We start from the raw sequence: 21,285 nt of genomic DNA, 5'->3' as shown, positions 1-21,285 counted from the left end.
TATCAGGCTGGTTAATTAACAAAGAACAATATGGGATAGCTGGAAGTGGAAGGTTTCAAACAAGTGGTTGATAAATATATGTTGGCCAGACTGTAACATATTTTTGGCTTTGTGTTTCAGGTTCTTTAGCCAATGGGCAGCTGAATGGCTCGGGATCAAAGGGCAGCCACAAAGAGGATGGGTCCTTGCGCTCTCAGAGCCTGGATGGGAGCAGCGAGTACTGCGAGGACGGTCCCGCAAAAAAGAGGTGAGACTGTCTGTGTGCCCGCGTGGGTTCTAATCCTGTTTTGGTGTCATTGGGTTATAAAGAGCTTTACAGCGCCCTGCATCTTGTATTGGTGTTACGAGACTGCTGGTGTTTGTATATGTGAGTTTGTACCAATGACTGCTGCCGCTGATACTGTGAGTGTGAGTGCATGACAAATTTTGCGCACATGATATAAACTGTGAGTGCAGCTGAGCTGTGATGACTTTCCTAAACACTGAGGTTTCATAAGTTGAAATGATACCAGCTGCTTTCAAGTTCTCGTCATTGTTTCACACGCACGCTCACAGCCACACACACACACACACACACACACACACACACACACACACACACACACACACACACACACACACACACGCGTGCTTTATCTTCCTCTTTTTCTCATCTGCTCTTTCCCTTTGTAATTTATTCGCTCTATCTCCCCCTGCCTCCCATATATCCTCTGTTACAACATCTCCAGCAAAATCAATTCAAAAGCTTTCAGAGCAACATTGTTCAATGCACTGATTTATAAACTTAGTTTATGCACTCTCTTTGTCATATTTTGTTCCCTGACTTGCTTCTCCGCAAGTGTTTGCAGTGAAATGTTTAGAGGAGAGCAAGTCGCCCCTCAGTTGTGTAACAGAATATGATAGTCAACACAGAAGTGTAAATAGTACCACCATTTAAAGAGTGCCGAGGTCTTTTAATGAGTTTCCCCCCACAATCTTTTAACGCAAATGCAATTTCAGTCATTTATAATTAGCCACTTAAAGGAATGTTGCCATGCATTTCCAAATTAATCATTTCAAAATTGAAGTTCGTATCGAGTACAATAAGCTGTTAATTTACGGCCATCATCATTTTTTTATGAAGGCATTTATGTAATGCTTGAATTATTGAAACTTGATTAAGTCTGTGAAAAATAGTCATTTTCAGAGAGACTGGTACAAAATTTGTCGTAGACAAATGTTCTTGGAAAATGATATAAATGATCTTTGGAAAATGTGATGCTTTTAATACATTCAGCATGAAGAAGATTTTGAAATCACACGCTGGAAAATATGATTTATAATAAATAATGTTCTGTAACGTGTGTACCAGATTTAAAACGGCTGGTGTGTGTTTCAAAGCTTGTTTTTTTTTTTTTTTGCCTCTGCCTCGAAACACCACATGCACACACAGATAACACCATACACAATGTTACAGTCATTCTTATATAAACCTTTTGTCTTGTATTTTTACTCTCAAGCAGACAGCTACTCTTGGTTGGCGTTTGTGTGTTTGTGTGTGTGTGTGTGTGTGTGTGTGTGTGTGTGTGTGTGTGTGTGTGTGTGTGTGTGTGTGTGTCAGCATGGGTGGATGCCTGCTTAGTTGTGTGTGTGCATGGTTTTGTTCTGCTGCCGGTCCCTCACTCTCTCACACACACACACACACACACACACACACACACACACACACACACACACACACACACACACACACACACACACACACACACACACTGACAGGGGCATCCAAGCATCAGTGTAAAGCTAGAGGCGGAGTCTGGGGGCTGGACAGCAGCAGATGTCCTTCTGTAATGAGCAGCCCATACAGGCTCCATTCAGTGCGTGTCAAGCACCTGCCTAAGTCCTCCGAGCTGTCATTTGATACTGTAACCTCAAAATCTCAGCTTGGTCATTACAAGCTTTCATCTACCTGGATTCAAAACAGGTGGCCCCTGGACTGACCCATATTAAAGGTTTTCAGGGGGCTTTTCCGGTGATTCAAATGGTAAAAACATTGTAGATTTTAGAAATATTAACAATCGTGTAGCCTTGATTATGAACATAAAGAAAAAAGTGTTATATAAAGCTGCTGCTTCTGCAAGTCGCGGAAAAATTCGTAGTTGATCTTGAAGTCAGGCAGGATAATTGAGGTTAAATTGTACAGCGACAGAAGTGTAGTGTGGACTGGCGACGACAACAGAAGGTGTTGAAACCAAAATAATCATAGGGCTTAAATTACAGCAAAGCATAAACACTCTTCCCTTTTCCAGCTAAGGAAGGAAAGCACTGAGGGGAAAAAAGGTATCATGCTATCACATTTTTATTTTCTCTTGCTCTGATGGCCTGGAGTGCTTCGTGTTGAGTGGAGTTCAGTTTGAGGCCAGCCTGCGCTGTGGTTTTCATTAGTTCACCGCACGCACGCATGCACGCACATACACAGTGAGACTGAATGAAGAAAGGCTCTCTATCTAATGCTAATGAAACACAAGCCTAGCCAGTAGTTGGCAATGCCTCATGCCCTCTTAAAAAGCTTATTTTGCGTGTGTTTGTGTGTGCTTTATGTGTGAAGGATGACTCCAGTGCCCTGGCATGGCTGCACCGCACTGTTCCTAAACAGGACTAACTGTGATCATGCCAGGAGCTTTTACACCTGGCACCAGCCAAAACCGAAGGGGAACTTTGAGTGAAGAAAAAGTTTGTGGTGAGAGGATGAAGGGCTAGACGGAGAGAGAGAAAGACTGGGTGGAGTAGCAGAGAGAGCGATAGGAAGGGAGGCAGAGACAGAAGGACAGGTGCGAGTGAATTCTTTTTTTTTTTTTTTTTTGGCAGGAAGCGGCCCTCTTTAGAAGTCTTTGAGATCAACTCTGTGTTTGCCTTCCCATGCTCCTGAGATTGGTGGGAAAGACTGGCAGCACATCCCCTCAAACATGCCAACTCATTGTAGCCCTCTCTTACCAGTATGACCATATTTTCCAAATGGGGTTCCCCTGCCAAGCTCAGGCCCTACACACACACACACACACACACACACACACACACACACACACACACACACACACACACACACACACACACACACACACACACACAGCCCAGCACACTCTCCTCAATGCCAGGGTTTACTGACCCAGTTCTACTACTGCACTTCTGTCCCTGTCATTTCTGAATTTGGTGGATAAAATGGCTTTCTCCGTATTTACCTGTCACTAATCAAAACAATTCCCAAATCAGACTTTTGTTTCATTTTAATACATTTTTGTGTTACCTATTAAACACACTGCTATTACAGGAGCTTATTCTCTAGTAAGCTCTCATAGTTTTCAGTCTTAGTGAGCATTTTGAAATGAAATGGGTGAACTGGTATTCATTGTGGTTTTCATTTTGTATTGCTTCACTCACGGTTTACACTCAAAATAAGGATCCCAGTGCGGGTTTCATTCAAAGAACGAGAACATTTTTTGAGTCCTGAATATGGAGTGGTTATGCTGGAAATCAATTTTTACAATTTTGTTAAACATAATAAATCTGCTAGTTTTTTTTTTTCAATTCTATGAGATTTTGGAAATCCTGGTTGAAACCAGAAGAATTAAATCAAGATGCATCTTACTTACTTACAGCTCATCTGATTAATGCTGAAGAGGTTTCAGCAGCTTAACTAGTAGTTCATCTGCATGTGAAACCAAACTTGCACTGGAAACGTGTGTATGTGTGTGTGTGCAGTGTGTGTGGATCAGAAGTTGAGTACCCCTCTTAGACAGACTTCTTAACTTAATTTCTGCACTCTCTCACTCTTTTCTTCTATTCCACTTTTTCTCTTTCTTTTTGTTTAGCTCTTCTTTATTTTTTTACTGAACCCCGCTTTTGGCTCTCTTTGAATCTGTTCTCTCTGTTGTCTCAGCCAAGACACACACTCAGCTGCTGCCGCTTGTTTTGTTTCGACTTAATGAATGCCAAGTGTGTACACACACACACACACACACACACACACACACACACACACACACACACACACACACACACACACACACACTTGTCTTGTCTAGCATAACCAATGACTCTTGTCAGTAATGCATAATCACCGTTTCCATTTATGAGGGATTATGTGCATGTGCATGCAGGCCTGCGCGCACATACACCGTGAGTGTCTTTTAATTGAGGGCCATAATGTGTCTATTGATTTGCTTTAGATTTTGTTGTGAGGCAACCTATATGCAACACCTAGCTGTTCCACAGACACCTAATGGATACATGAATACAAAGAGGAAACTGACATAAACAAACACAAAGGCTCACATTTAGATCATGGACAGCTAATGTGTATGTTCACTCTGTATTTTACAGTGATTCAGCTGCTGTTATACACATAGCACATATTCAGGAATAGATGTAGACATAAGGCCAGTGAGTGAACTGAGCTTTTAGTCAATTAGACAACCATCTTTTTTTGGTCAAATGGTGGCCCTGTTTGAAATTTGAAACACCAGTAAACACTGTCTGTGCTCATTCCACTGCCGTTTAAATGGTCTCTGTCTGTCTCCCCTTTTCCCTCCCAGTAACTCATGCTGCATGTCTGTCTCCAAAAATCTCTTTTAAACTCTCCTCTCATTGTCGCTGCCTTTCTGCGGCTTTATGAAAGCCTTCAGCGCTGCTGAAATGGTAGGGGTGAAGGAGCATTAACAATTCACTCCAGTGCATAGTGTCATTCAGCACACAAACCCGCTCCCATAATCACTGTAAAATACAAGTGTGATTGTAACGTACATCAAGCTTATAAAAACTGTTTTGTATGGTGCTCCTTATGGCATAATATAACAAAATCTAAATGCTTCATGGGATTTACTGCACGCTGTTATTTTCGCATCCGGTGCAGCTGAGGCAGCCATTCTTGTGTTATAAACTATGTTTTTGAGCTAGATATATTCATTGTAAACCGAGATGTCACAGTGGACTGCCGAAAGTATGAGTAGCTGCTTGGTATCAGTGCATTAAAATCAGTGTATGATTTCATGAGCATATCTCATCTTTATGAGAACCTTGTATCCCAGGTTATATGTTCCAGTAACCTCCAGAGAGAAAATATTTTTGAAAGTAACAGAGCTCAGCTAAAGCCCAGCAACACACACATTGTGGTGCTACTAAAGCCGGAGCTGTGGTGCATGAAAAGAAAATGTTAAAAAAAAAAAGTGTAGCAAGATGTGATCTGCAGCAGAGAGAAGTGACCCGCTGCCAGGGTCAGTCTTGTCATCGCAACCTGGGAATCTTTAGTAAATTTGAAAGGCACAGGTGGGAGATTGATTGTCTGTCTGCTTGGTTCTTCTAATAGTTGATACAAGTAAAATCTGCATTCAAAATAAGAGAAAAAGTTTAAAAGCCAATATTTACTATGTGGTTTATTTACCTACTTTTCGCTGTGAAACCTCACTAAAGGTCTGCAAATGGGACTTGGGGTTAATTAGACTGATTGCAGAGCACAAACAACACCATCTCTGGTATTTATTGACCCAACCTGGCAGTGGTCCACCACTCCCATGAGTGATTGAAGGTGGACTACAAGGTCAGAGGTCACAGGGCTCTAGTTCAGCATGTGTTGTAAAGGGTTGGTGGTGGGTGGGTGGGGGGGGGGGGCAGATTGGCAAATAGCCCTGTGCAGTGGACCTTGACTGCTAACAACGGTTCCATTTAAGTATGGTGTTTCATCTTTTCTACTTGGCCATGAGGTAAAAAGGAAGCAAAGGAAGAACTTTTTTTTTTTCTACCAGATAATCTCCCTGAATATTTCAAGGCAAAACTGTATTTGTGTGTTTTTTTTTAAGGTGGTTATTTTAGTAGCATTTAGCTTAAGCGTAGCACCACTCCTATATTAGCATTTTTAAAGTGACAAAGGGGACAATGGGTGACTTCCATCTGACCTACTATCACATTTATATATTCACAGAGATACAGCTTAGCTTAATCTATTGTCAAGATGTCTTTTCTCTCCACATCTGCCTATCACGCCATCTCCCCTCTCATCGTTTCATCCCCCCTCTCCAAAAAAAATAAATAAAAAAAAATCAGGGGTGGAGGGCAAGGTTATATTTAAATGTGCACACTGCTGTATCTTTTATCTCAAATGAATATCTGTCTTATAGCAGTCACTGCTCCACAGGGATACGCACGCACAAACACACTTTTGAGTAACACTCTCATGCATTCATCTTGTTGTCAACACAAAGCGATTGAACATTACTAACATTATGCTCGTGTATACATCACTATCATGTTTATTAAGGCCTTTCCCACTGAACTACTCTTTGTATTTTTTTGGTCCAACATAGAGAATACTCAGTGCACTTCTGTATGCATATTTGTCCTAAAGGCAGCCTTGACTTGCTGACTAATGATTGTGTTTATTTGCTCATTGCTCATGTTCATTGTATGTGTGACAGGGGTGGAGGGTTGTTTGCATATGTGAAGGTCACAGGGTTGGAGGGTCATTTCACTGCGGCACCATCTCTCTTCAAAATGCATGAAGACAGAAAAGCAATAAACACGTTGGGTTAAGTGAGTGCTCACTTAGGACTGTTTACACTGAACACTCTTCATTCATTTTAGAGTTTGTAGTTGAAAATGAGGCTTTTACGCTGAAGGTTTTCCAAGCTCAACTTGGATACAAACTTTCAGCCCTGGAAGTTGCTCCATACAGGCTTAAAAGTAACACTTGTAAAGACGGCTGATTAATTATATATTATAAAAAGTAATTTTCTTCATGTGATACACAGGTTCTTTTAATTGGTTGTGTGTGTGTGTGTGTGAAACTAAAAGGTACTGAGTGATTCAGTAATTTTGTGCAACAGAGGAAAAGTTTTGAGTCGCTTTGGAGCTTTTTTTTTTTTCTTTCATACCGATGCTTTAGTGCTCATATTCACACATATGGTTAGTGCCAATTGCTGTGTGATCACCGCTTTCAGTGTTACATGCTGACTATTCAAAAAAATCGTATTGGCTTTAAAAATTGTGCATAAACAAAAGAAGCTCTTTTATGTGCTCATGGATTTGATCTGACTGCCTGACATGCACAACGCACACTTGGAAAAATAATAATAATAGACAGAGGCACCAATTAAACACACACACAACCACAGGCACTTTGTGATGATTAATCATTACGTGTAAACATTCGTACACTTTTTCACTCACTCACTCATTCACACTCACTCATTCACACTCACTCATTCACACACACACACACACACACACACACACACACACACACACACACACACACACACACACACAAGAGCCAGCTGCAGCAGCGAGGCAGTGTTTTATCAGGACCATGTGGACCATCTGGAGCCAATTAATACAGCCCCTAAGGTACAGACTCTGGATCAGTGCTCTTCTCCTCAAACTATAACCTTTACCGTGGGAGGCAATACAAAATCTGACTGTAGCCAAACTCATGCCAACCTCTATCAAACCTTCAACAAACCTAGGACAAGCTCAAGAATCTCTTGGATTGAGATGTGCCATATTTCTATGAAACACTGAAAAGTAGCAGCTAGATTTTCAGTGTCTTGACAGCTCAAGGGTTGCTTATGCTTGAAAACAATTGCATAAATTAAATTTTGTAGTTTTTATTCTGGCCTGGTACACCATCACACTTCTTTTTACTTCCTTTATTTCATGCTGTTTGCCTTGCTTTCTTTCTCTCTTATTTCATTATTCTCTTCTGTGGTGTGGAGGTTTGCAATGAATGCTACTGAGATACCCAATTATTTTCTAATGACTATTGCACTACTGACATTACTGGTAACTGCTTGTTTCCAAAAAACGTCACAGTATTACGAGTGCAGAGCACTTTAAAAGTGCACAAATCAACACGGGGATGACTGGCTCATGTTGCCCTCACCAGCCTTATCCAAATATCTGGTTACAGTGGCACAGCAAAGGTCTGAAACCAAACCACACGGAGGCTGCCACACATAACAGCCAACACTCTGGGATCCAAGCATCGTCTACAAGGGACACAGTGTACAGTATGTGACCTCAGGTCCACAGACACTCATGTCATTAAACGTCTTCTCACATTAAGCTGCTCAGTCATTCACTGTGCCACTCTAACCGCGCTTTCGTCTGAGGAATAAACTCTGAGGCTATATTTGGTGAAAAATGGAAAACTTCTACCTAAAAGTGCAACCTGGCTTTCAATGTCTGTAAACAAAGACAAAATATTGTCTTCACATTTGGCTAAAACCTGAGTATTGTCTTCAGGTTTAACTTTAGAATCCCTGACGGGCTTGGTATCAAGTGTGGGTTGCCTGTTTCAAGCTTGATTTCACTCATTAATACCAGTGTTTTCTAAACCTCGAGCAATAAAACATTAGGTCAAACCCAAAAAGTGCTTGTCTCTTTGTTGCCTCTCCTGTTGCTAAAATGACTTATTGTTTGCACAAATTGGCCTCCATTCATCAATATTTAATGAAAAAGTGAAACATGCTGACCCAACAGCTTATTCAATAGCTCAAACACACATGGGCAACCACTTTTTCAACTATCGGGTCCTATTTAATTGGTATTAACGTTTTTAGCTTTTGCATCTGTCATGAGTCTTTTATGCACAAATGAGTTGCTGTCTAATAAGTTGGCTGTTGTCAGCTCTATAAAAACAAACATGCACATGTGCTTCGTCATCTAGTCTCCTGTAATCTGCACCCTGCTGATGTGCTTTGGCTGTCAGTGAAGCCAGGCGAGGCTCGAGGTTTCTGTTTGTGATACTCCTCTCCTACTCTGGGAGTTATTGAGTTATTGACTGAATGTGAAGGAGAAATTCAGTTTTTGCTGGCTTCCCTCCTCTGTCTGAGACATGACGGTCAGTAACTGATCAACACGCCTGCAGCTCTCGCTCAACAGGGTGGAGGCCTGCCTACGCCCTCATAGCATGACCACGTGGAGAAAAAAAAATCCTGCCATCTTAACAGTTCCCGTTGAAATGGCCGTCACTGGAAGGATGTTGATAAGATGGAGAAACTGAAGAAGAGAGCTAGAAGTCGCTGTCTTTGATAGACGGGGCCCATGTGCATGTGTGATGTATGTCCTCCATCCACAGCTGTACTGAACACACAGTGGTATTCTTTTGGCTGAGTAAAACACATTAAGGTAGCTGTAGCTCCTGTTTCTCTCTGTCCCATTCTCTCTCTCTCTCCTCTCGTCAGCTGAAAATCACAAAAGGGCCCTTTATCCTCTCCCTTTCTTCTTCCTTCTTTTCGTCTTCCTTTGCTGCGATGACAGGGTCGTCAAATCGTGTCACTCTGCCTCTCTCAGAGATAATCAATGCTCTTGCGCCTACGGTGGCATGTGTAATATTAGACATTAGAGCAGCCCTTTGAAGGGTGGATGGCTGGGATGGTAGCAGGAAGGAATGGAGGTAGGAAGGGATGGATGATAGGTGGATTAGAAAGGGATGAATGGGGACATCCTGCTGTAATCTCTTTGCTTTTTCTCCCGCTATTGGATCTCAGTTTCCTCTTTTTTTTTTTTTTCCTCCCTGTGTCTCTCCGGCTCTCCTCTCAGTCTCCTCCAATCAGGGCAATCAGTCTAATTTTAACTTACGTAAGCCTCACTTTCCTACCGTGGCACCGTACCAAAGAGTATTCTATAGCTCCACACGCTTGGGAACATGATGTACCCTGGCTACACGCACACACACGCGCACGCACACACACACACACACACACGAGCGCAACCTGCCTCTGGGCAGACGGAGGGCTAAATCAGGGCTCATGTTACCACTCAGCCCTTAGCGCAGTGGCAGCATGTACAAAAACAGTCATGTCATTGCAAATTGTTCCCATGCTGATTTCACAGTATTTACCTGGACCTTTACACTCTCGTGTGTGTGTGTGTGTGTGTGTGTGTGTGTGTGTGTGTGTGTGTGTGCGTGCGCGCGCATCAGCTATGCCCAAACCTTTCGAATGCATGCCTCATTTTCTCCTCCTCTGTTGCTATTAAAGAGATGTAATTCAGCATTGACTCTATTGGCAAAACTTTAGGGACACTCCATAATTTCAAAGCAAATTGGTTGAATTTGTTAAATAAGTGTTACTATAATTGTTTTTCATGCTGTAATTTCCTGGCACCTTCTTAATAATAATAACACTAATCCTGTTTTGCCCCCGCGAGTACCGTTTTCAAGGAAGAGAGCTGCCTGTCATCTTTTAAATAATTACTTGTTTCTGGAGTTGCAGTCTTTGCAATAGAAGGTGCTTTGGTTTTATTTATCTTTTCGCCCTGCTTTTATATTCTCTGCCAAACCCTGCATTATCACATCATCAGTGAAGCAGATCTGTTTTTATTGCCTTTTTATTAGCCATGTCTCTGCTGTTAGGCCCCCATTAAAAGGGAAAGGAGATGAGAACTGACATTGCATAAAACAATGTACATAAATAGAATTTAGTGCAATTAGTGGAGAATTACCTGTATGTATTTTCAGTAATGGTTAAACTTTGGGAAAGGCCCTGCAGCATATCTCCCATGTTAGTTAATAGGTAACAGATAACAGCAGATCAGCTCATCTAAAGAGGGGACGGTCGACTGTCTAGACAGGATGTAGTAAGCACATCCCTTTATTAGCTCATCTGTCTCTGTCCTTATTCTTCTGCACAGTTGCTCATGCTTTATTTATGTTGTCCCTGTTTTTCTTTCTTTTTTGTGTATGGCATTTATCCCTCCCCTCCCCCCTCCCCCCCTCTCTCTTTAAGATGGAGCAGTAAATCCATCCAGGGTTCAGCTTACCAAAGAGGCCTTCATAGAGAGCTCAATCTCCCCCCTCGCTCACTACTTAGAGAGTGTTCATATAGCACACATTGCATTTATTGGATGGGGAGACAGATTTGGGTGGCTGCACATTTTGAACTGCACAATTGAACATGTGTTCACACATGACTGTGGTCATGTTCTATGTGAAAGCATTGTGGTGCATTAAGAATTTTTATTGATTTAAAATGACTCCATGAATAACAAAGAGTTGGCCCTTCAAGGTCCATTAAGGTCTACAAGCACCCATGTACTCATACGCAACACGCGCACCGACACCTCCTGCTTTGTTGTTTTAAGTCAAATTTTGAGTAGAACAAGGGGTGAAATAGCCCAAAGGAAGAAGGTGAAAGACTAAAGGTTAAGAACATAATGACAGACAAAAAAATGTGTTTGAACATAAAAGAGAGGCCAGTGGACAGTGAGAGAGAGAGAGAGAGAGAGAGAGAGAGAGAGAGAGAGAGAGAGATAATTAGCAGCATCTCTATTTCAAAGCAACAACACTTCATAATATGTTTACACAGTTCAGTACATGTAGCCACCACAGCGGCCTAATGAGCAATTCCACTGTTGATAATGTAAAATCGGTTATAATGCATTGTGGGTGTTCTCCAGACATAATCCTATCTTACTTTATCTCAGTCAGGTGCCTCTCTCTCTCTCTCTCTCTCTCTCTCTCTCTCTCTCTCTCTCTCGCACTCGCACTCGCACTCACTCTCACACACACACACACACACATACACACACACACACACACACACACACACACACACACACACACACAGCAGCACTAATCGATTGAGGCCACTGTTAATAATATGAAATCAGTTATAATGAGATGCATCAGTTCAAATAGGTGTTTTGTGTATGGGAATTTACAGAATTTTTGTCAACTTTTAATATTTAAATTTTCAAAATAACATTTTATTGAACAGAATACAGAGACTGCTGTTGGAATATCCACATTGTACTTCCTGTGTGTGCTTATGAACAGATAGTTTCTATATGTGTATCGGCAGCCTTCATGTTGAAATGCTAAAATTGATGTAGTGATATGTCTGTGGTTAAAGTTACCAAACAGTGACAGTATTTCTTTACTGCGTGAAACTCCTTCGTTATCTATTTCCTCCCCTTCTTCCTCCTTTATCTTCATCTCACACACTTAAACGTTTACGTCCTTACAGTCACGCAAACCTCTCTGCTTCCAACTTCTGCTCTGCACATCACACTCCCTGCATGCCCTTTGTCCTCGCTCTTCATCACTTCATCTCACTCTCTGGCTTCAGCTTCATCCCTCTCCACACTTCTCTGTCAGTACGCAGTGCACCCTGGTTTATCACACTTTTCGTCTGTAACAAGCCTCGAGTGTATTTAGATTATTTATTGGTTCATTCTCTGCATCTCACTCTATGACTATTTTCTGATCCCTTTCCATCTCCATACGTGTGTCTGTACTTCTATATCCCTAATCTAAACTGGCTGGCAACCAAAACATCTCAGCTTTTTCTTTCTATTTTCTCTTCCATTCTTTGGTTTTACTTAAACTCTTTGACCCCTTGCTCTTTTTCCCCCCCGATATTTTGCAAGTAGATCACAGCCTCGTGTGAAGTGACACCTGTCCCCATTGTGTTGTTTTGCCTATTGAATAGTCATGTTCCTTGTTGCCTATTGAATATTCATGTTCTTTGTTGTGTAATACCAGGGGACAATGGTACCTCCTGTATGTTTTAACTAAATGTCAAAATAAGGCAGTTTTAGACCACCTTTTATTCAGTAAAATCAACGACCTCTTCATGCAGCTTTTCTTTGGACACTGAAAATCTTTAATTTGTGAATACATTTTTTATTCATATCTACCATATCAAAGCTAATTAGATTAGTTTAAATGCAGATCACTTCTGTGCCTCATTGAATTTCAGTTTATTAAAATGCCAAACTGGTTATTTTGTTTACTCAGTGTTTAATGGTAAACAAACTACAAACTATTGTTCTTACACGTTGCCTCCAAATGTAGCACTTTGGCAACATGCGAGCAATCATCCCTCAATTTCTCACATATTGAGCTTACACCCATGTCAGGGCAGGAAATTGACACGTTTTGACTCTGTGCTGTTCTCTGATTGGAGTGTAATCGGAGCTGTGCACCTTTCAGTGGCTACTCCAAATGCATTGTGGGGGTTCTCCAGACATGATCCTATCTTCCCTTACCTCAGTCCGGTGCGCAGCAAATTGACAAATAATACCAGGATATCACATTGCTTCTATCACTACTCTTCAACATTTATAGCTTAGAGCATGCTCTCACACACACACACACACACACACACACACACACACACACACACACACACACACACACACACACACACACACACACACACACACACACAGCAGCACTAATCGATTGAGGCCATTGGCTGGCTTGTGTGCCTCCTGATGGTCTAGGACCTTTATAGTTTGTGTGAGTACATGCATGTGCCGACGTGTTAAGTGCGTGTGAAAGAGAATAGTCCACGCATTTAGGTGTGTGTGTCGTGTATGAAGGTGGCGGTGTGACAAGTGAGTCCATTGCTTTCTCTCAGATATCCACTTCTTTAATATTCTGCACTTAGCCTCGCCTCCACTGACACACACTGTGAAATAAAGAGAGAAAAGAGACAAGCAGAGAGAGAAAAATGAGAGAGACATCTCAAAGGCTTTGCGCACCACCGAGGAAAGCCAGCACAACGTAGAGGCAGAGAAGGGCAATAAAATGGTGGAAAGAGAGAGACGTGAAAGAGGAAAAAAAATGAAGGGACAAAAAAAAGCTAAGGAGATGAAGAAAGTTTCTCTGTGGTTGTTGTGTCACACGGTTCTCGTGTTTTTGGTTATTATCAGCTGCCACTGACAGCACAGCCTCTGCCTTGTACGCAGCCTTATCTTCCACTAGTGCTCAACAGAAATAAAAGGGGAACTGCAACATGTTCTGTGACTATACACATGTACTTTTCTGTCATTTACTCGTGTAAATACACACTTTTGCAAACACACCCACTGAATGACCATGTCAGCCAGCGAGTGTGTGGGTGTCTGCACATCCATTACTTCACTACAGGACAATAGTTTCAGCAAACCACTCCGCAGTAAGACAATAGCCAAAAGGTCACAGTGGTGGTTTAGGTATGTAAAAGAGCAACGTTGTGATTTTAATCAGCTGCAGACTTTGTTGCCTTTTGCTGAGCTGCATAGAGATGAATGAAGTACTAGGTATACAAAATCTGCTGTACCTTTACTGTTAAAACGTCTGTGTGTGAGTACATACGAGTCCTGCAGTATTTATTTCCACGTGAACACAGGGTTCAACTTGTTGTTTTCTCCCACGCAGACCTCGTCTCCAGGCCCAGAGGAAGTTCGCCCAGTCGCAGCCCAACTCCCCCAGCACTACGCCCGTCAAGGTGGCCGACCCGGGCAACCTGAACACTGGCCTGGCCACTGTGCCATCCACGTCCCTCTCATCGCTCTCCTCTTCATCCCTGTCCTCCTCCATTCAGGACCTGTCCAGGCGCAAGCCCAAGACTGAAGACTTCCTCACCTTCCTCTGCCTCAGAGGTAAGACACAGCTGAGTGGAGCAGATGGAGACATAATTACATGCCTACCGACAACCAGCAGCAGAGCGGGAGGGATGTTGTTTTACAAGGAAGCTGCAGATATGTCTTGTTCTAATATTAGCGTTTTTTTTTTTTTTTTATCCGGGTCCGGGACGCAGGTCTCTGCTAGAAACAGAACTAGATATTACCTCTGAGGCTGGACATGATGTTGTTACTGTTTGGCTGAATATGCATACATAATCAACTCAACAGCACTTATAGTAAGTTTTGTTAAGTGAGGTTTTGATAACCCTCCAACCACTCATACACACACATACACACACACACACACACACACACACACACACACACACACACACACACACACACACACACACACACACACACACACACACACACACACAGAGACAAAACCATGCACACATACTGCATCTAACTACATACTTGCCCAAGGCTAAGATTATCTTGCATTTCATCAGCTTATACATCTACCTCTCAACAACTGTCGTCTCTTTAACACCCTGCCTGTCACCCTGTACTACTGCAGCTGTTCCTACACAGAGTACTCACACAATCACACACCCTGCACTACAAACACCACACAGGTTCATTGACACACATATGTAGCACCCTCGATGTCAAATGAACTGTAAAAGCCATGGCAGAGCTATTAGCAGCAGACGTAGAAGTGTGTGTGTGTGTGTGTGTGTGTGTGTGTGTGTGTGTGTGTGTGTGTGCACGCGCGCATGCATGCGTGTGTGCGTGCACGTCTCTCCTTTATCTTACATAGCCGTGAGTTTTTTAACAAATGACAACTATTTTGGGTTAAATTAAGTCATCACGGACCCATATCCACCCAGTGTGCAGTAACTCAAAGTAAGTCAGACCCCTCTCGACACCCTGAACAAGTCCCGTTCTAATTTCCTTCAGAGTTAATGAAGGGCTGATGTTACTTATGATTTATGCTCTGCTGGCCAGGACTGCAAAAGGTTTCTGTCCCCTCTATAGTTTTAAAGTAAGCTTTTATCATGTAGTATTTTATTTATTAAAACGTTCCAGGACCTAAACCTATGAAACCTCTTTCATAGTTTGCACTGTAATTTATACATTCAAGCTTTTGCTGAGATTTTATGATTGATCCACAGAAATGATTGCAAAAATGAACTTCAGTCAGTGAGAAAACCATGAGGGGACATGATACAAAAGGAAAGTTTATGCTGTAGACATCAGGTGTGCTTTCTGAAATTCACTCAAAACTACGTTTTGGCTTAAAAAACTGGTCTGAGTCTCTAATCTACATTGATAATACATTTTATACAACATCTCCTGTGTGGACGCAGACTTGTTGCACAATGCCCTCCTATACACTCTCCATTCACATACGTCTCATACCATTCCTTTTGAATATGTAAAAGAAGAGGGAGTGACACATTCAAGGCCCGAATAATAAAAAGTTTAGGACCATTTTCTCAAACAACCTTGGCTGTGACTTCTCTTTGCTATCTTAATTTTATCCTTTGTTGAATATGCCTCCCACCTTTTTTCTTAAACTATCCTCACAACCAGAATGAATTCCTTTGGAAGACAAAATGCCTCGCTTCAGATTAATTTACTGTTATCATTATTAACCTCTGCCCATCTCACAAAGCAGGCTCAAGACTCACTCAGGAGAGGCATATTTAGATTCCAGTCTGTTGGGAGGTGATGGGAGCTATATGTTGCTATTCTGAGGAGAACACTTCTATTATGGAAAGTCATTTCAACCTTACGGGGCTCATTCAAGAATGTATAATTGGAGGTTGCTAAAACTGACTGAAGCCTTTGGTGTGAGGGGCATTGATTTGCATATATAGGCCAGGTGTTACATAGGCTAATGATATAATGTCCCATATTCTTTGAAGCTGAGATTATTCTCAGCTCTGGGTGCTAAACTAAATCCAATCTTAATATGAGGAGTGTTAGACTAATGAGGTGTAGGTGACTGGTCCTGACTCCGTTTTGCTGCTTGTTGTCTTTATAATTAAGGTTCCAATTTTTTGCTTTGTAAGCTGATGTCTAGTCTGTGTGTGCAAAGCAGTCTACTGTGCTACTAATGCTAATTTCAGAGCTATAGGATGCTAAACTAACGATTAAATGGTTTTCCACAGGCTTTTCCCTTGTATTTATAGACCCAGTTTAGCTCTGTGTGTGCGTCTTTCGTCCATGCTGTGAGGATGACATTTTCCTTTTCAGGGCTCCTTCTGCTCTGTTTTCCCCTTGGCCTCTCATGTGACCCATATGCAGGGACCCTTACCAAGAGAGGGACATGGGAGAATGTCAGCAGAGCCCTTGAGGTGGTGTCTTGCTTGTGTGTGTGTGTGTGTGTGTGTGTGTGTGTGTGTGTGTGTGTGTGTGTGTGTGTGTGTGTGTGTGTGTGTGTGTGTGTGTGTGTTCAAGCATGTGTGCAAGTGCAAATCCACGTTAACCACTGATGTCGCCTGTCCTGCTTATCTCCCCGTGTGCCCTCCCATCATTGTGTGTGTGTGTGTGTGTGTGTGTGTGTGTGTGTGTGTGTGTGCGTGTGCGTGCGTGTGTGTGCGTCTTGTGTCTATCTGCACACGATCATCATCCAGGTTATATGAGGCGTCGCAGCCTATGAGGACATCTGCGTTAGCCTGGTTAATCTTTTCAAAGGGACTCAAGTCTTTGATATCGTCTGAAGCCCCCAATCCTCTTTAAGATTCTGATACGCGTCTCTGGTGATCTGACCACCGCGCACATTAGGCTCCTTCATATCTGCCACCAAAATGTCTCTGACAAAATCTCTCGCTATATTATGGAAATCTCAAATACATGTTCTCCCCATTTCTCTTCCTTTTCAATTTGATTTGGGCTCATTTCTGGAGGTTATAATGGGGGCTTTAAGTGACATTGCTACATTGTGATTTCTGCGATTCGTCCCAGGTCGAACGTTCACAGTGTGTTTACACACACCCCCCTCCACCCCCACACATCCACTGCAGTGTTTGCTTATCTTATCCGGTAAACATTACCCATCCACCCTCAAAGGTTTCTTATCCATCACTCATTCTGACAGCTACATAAAAGGATTAAAAACATGAAGGATTTGAGGCGACAAAGTGAGCAACAAAAACAAGGGTTGTAAAAGCAGGATTTTTGTGTCACTCTATTTTGAAATCGCAGCTAACTTTGTCATCATTCTGCATTGTTTATGCACCTTTACATCCAACCCAAGCTTGTAATTGACAACAGCATATAGTCTTTTGGGATTGTTTTCCCCCCGCCCCACGATAATGAATTGGCTGGCGGCTGCTGGTCGTGTTGTAGCTGTATCTGAGGAAAAGTTATTTTTAATCCCTCCAGGGGAGAGCGGGCGTGCTTGATTATTGTGATGCAACGTGGGAGTAACCGGACAGAGAAGTAAATAAAAAAAAAAAAAACGAAGATTTCTATCTACTGTATAGAAGGATGCACATCGTGTATGCTCACCACCCACACTGTCTAGGGCCCGGCTATATTCTGTATTTATCCTACTGTTCATCTCCTCCTCCTGCAAACACAAACACACACCCTTGCACACGAGCTGGATTGCTCAGTTCTTGCCTGTGTTCTCAGAATGGTGTTTATGTGTGGTCCGGACCTGTAGTTGGGCTGTTTATATCCATGGAGAAAGCCATTTGGGTGGTAGCCAGACAGTCTGCCTCTGGCCCTGTCTGCCTCTGGCCCCGTCTGCCTCTGGTAACCTAGGGGGTGTAGTGCTGCCTACGGCAGGGCGGGGGCAGCACTGAGGGCAGCAGGGTGAAAGCTGTGTAACTGTCATCTTAATGTTTCATTTCAAATTGAGAGGCTCACTATTTACTGGCACGAGGTAAACAGGGTTGATTGTTGTAATGGATGTAAACTACGCAACTCAAGAGTGGTATTGTTTGCTGTTTGACCTTCACTTTAAATTTTTAACAAGCATTCACATTTTAAATATTTAACAAAGAATATTAAGTAGTCTTTATCATCCACTATTTATGTGATGCATTTGTAAAAGAAGTCATTTACAGAAATGTGTTTTCAGCAAGGAACAAACACACTCCACACACACACAGCATACACACTGATATAGATGAGGTAACAGATTAGAGAGTAAATTATCAACTGTCTGCACACACTCCTGGAAATCAGTGTGTCACTCGTATCCAGGAGAGTGATTTTATTTTTATTTGTTTTAATGTGTGTTGTGCCAGTATTCCAGGGTTATGTGGACCACAGCAGTGTTTCCCTCTCTGCCCTCTGGGCTTCCTGCTCTGCCTGCCAGCCCCAGTGTGGTGCCTCTCTCTCTCTCTCTCTCTCTCTCTCTCTCTCTCTCTCTCTCTCTCTCTCTCTCTCTCTCTCTCTCTCTCAGGTTCACTGAGGCCAATCCCTCTGCTCTGCTTACATAACCTCCCAGCTCTGACCTGGTGAACCAAAGAACTCAGTCCTAGTGCGAGATTACAAATGTGAAACTAACATACCCTTCTTATATCTGTTTTTTTTTTTTTTTTTTAAGAATAGACGACCAGTCCTAAGAATTGTGCTGAGGACTTACATCTTTACTTCTAGATTGTTAGATTTGATGCTGTTTGAATGTGTTTTTGTTGTCTGAGAATCTTGCTTAACCAGAAGCACGTTTTCCCTCCTGGGAATTGGATTTCAAGTGCGACAGCTACTCATGTGTCTCTCAAGTGCATTGCTGCTGTGACAACTGAATTTCCCTCGGGGTTAAGGTACTTTTCTCTCCCTCTAATGTATGATTGCTGTTTGATTAAAGCCTGGAAACTGTATGTTTCGTGTATAGCGGAGACTTTCTTTTTGCTAATAACTCTGGAGGAGTTGGAAGTGCAACACTGACTGATTCTGCTTCCTCCAAGAGTACAGCCACTGTTTGTGGGGTTAATGGTTTTGCTGACATAAAGGAATGTAAATTGGAGATGTAATCCCTAATCCTCTCTCTCTGTTTCCCCTCTACGAGATGATGAAAAGTTTGGCAGTGCTCAGCCGTTGTAACTTTTCTTCTCCTCGCCAGAGAACCTACATTTGTCTCCTTTTCTTACCTACCCCTTAAAAATAGCGCTCGTACATCTTGCACACACATGCTGCACTTAGTTCTAAGTCAGCACGTCCACATGTCCCCGTGGCAGCTAAACCTTCCTGATTGACTATTTAAATTGTCCTCATTGTTTCAGTTCCAGTTAAGGGGACAAAAGAAGGGTAGTCAGAGAATGGAGGGTTTATAATTATGTCCTCCCCCCCACCCATGAGCCCTGTTAAAAATGACAATCCTAATAGACTCTTTCAGACCTAATTATGATTTGTCTGCGGCCGGAATGAGGTGGATGAAAAGCTGGTGTAATTGGGGGATTGGACTCAAACCCTGTTGGAGATCTTGGAGAAGGACTGAGCTGTGTGTGCTTTTTTTTTCACCTTGTATGTGTGCATGTGTATTTGTGTGTTTTCTAGGAGCTGATGGATGTGGGGTGTCAGTGCCAGAGATGGGGGCTGTAAATTTCTGGTACCAGAAGTGTTGTCGTCGCTCCCGTAGTTGGGATGCCAGTGGTCAGTATTGGACCACTAGATCTGTTTGGCAGAATCAGTCTATCTGTCTTTGTGTCTTCTCCCTTCTCCCTCTCCCCAAAAACCTAGACACTCTTGTTTTGAATATACTAAGAGGATACAGTTGACCTTTTGTTACATCTGTTCGTCTGTTGTCTTTGGTCCTTGTCTTAATATCAAACCATCAACCCGACCCTGTCAAAACTGATTAACAGAAGGATACAAGTGGTGTAAAGGTATAGTACCACTCCCTCTTTTGTGTCCATACCCCATAGCAACACTTGTTCCTCTCCATGTCTATACAACCCCATAGAAACACACACACACACACACACACACACACACACACACACACACACACACACACACACACACACACACACACACACACACACACACATTTCTACCCCAGGTACCCCTGTGGTCTGTTGCCATTGACCTGCTGACCCCTGCTCAGGGCAGTAAATTCCAACCATTTAGCTAATGAAGCGAGTCATTAGCAGCTGATTGGGCCGGTGTGTGTGCCGCATCGGTGTGTTTGTGTGGTCTGAGAGAGAGAAGCGTTTGCTCCGTTGCCAAGATAAATGAGGTGTCTGTTCTGCGTGTTTGCTGGTGTGTGTGTGTGTGTGTGTGTGTGTGTGTGTGTGTGTGTCATTAAAGGCATATGTGTGCAGTTTATTTTGTATGCGTGTGTGCTGCGGTCACCCAAACCCTGATCCATTGGTTAAAAAACAGAACTCTGTACCAAAAAAAACTGCCACTGCTATTCTGCATCATGTACAGTATGTGAAGAAACCACAACATGAACACACTGGATACACCCTGTTGTCATGGCTTCTTACTTTAACCAGATAGGGTGTGAGCAAACCGCAGTGAAACAGGCCTCACCATGTGGGTCACTATAGATTAAAGTAAAGATCATATCTTTCTGTGCTGAACAATTACTTTATGCCCTACAGACCTTTAGTAGTTAAAGCGAGCAGGTAAAAACAAAATTTTTCAGAGAATCTGCTGCCTCTACAGATTTGTTTCTCTCCCCAGTTCTCTGAGGAGATAATTAGAAGCTGGCAGAACTGCTGTGTGAAAACTGTGATCCTCGGCACAACAAGATTTATTATTACTGGGCTTTATTTTTTGGTCCTGGGAAAAGCTTTGATGTGAGTGTGATATTTAAACGTTAAAGTTTTCACAGTAAATGTCATGTGACGTGGTAACCACTGGTCTCCTGACTGGCCAATAATTGTCAGATTAATTTACATCTTTAAGTGCACTATATTCAAAGTTGCACTATGAGCTTTGACACAG

General features: G+C 42.4%; 1 protein-coding gene across 4 annotated transcripts in view; it reads left to right on the top strand.

Annotated features, from left to right (window-relative positions):
• jarid2b (jumonji and AT-rich interaction domain containing 2b) overlaps positions 1-21,285 on the top strand; it is a 104,811-nt gene that overhangs the window by 58,744 nt on the left and 24,782 nt on the right. Inside the window, exons 3-6 of one of the 4 annotated variants that reach the window (XM_069175701.1) lie at positions 121-247; positions 14,177-14,246; positions 14,343-14,400; positions 19,888-19,983. In XM_069175701.1, coding sequence (XP_069031802.1) covers positions 121-247; positions 14,177-14,246; positions 14,343-14,400; positions 19,888-19,983 — 351 coding nt within the window. Of the gene's footprint in view, positions 1-120; positions 248-14,176; positions 14,401-19,887; positions 19,984-21,285 lie in introns of all 4 variants that reach the window. The other 3 variants (XM_069175702.1, XM_069175699.1, XM_069175700.1) reach the window with 3 other exon arrangements.

This window comes from Embiotoca jacksoni, unplaced genomic scaffold (genome assembly GCF_022577435.1).
Source record: "Embiotoca jacksoni isolate LCO1_2020_lvr unplaced genomic scaffold, fEmbJac1.0.p SCAF_7, whole genome shotgun sequence".
Taxonomy (NCBI): domain Eukaryota; kingdom Metazoa; phylum Chordata; class Actinopteri; family Embiotocidae; genus Embiotoca; species Embiotoca jacksoni.
The sequence above is the reverse complement of the archived record's forward strand: the minus strand, read 5'-3'. Positions and strand labels throughout refer to the sequence as shown.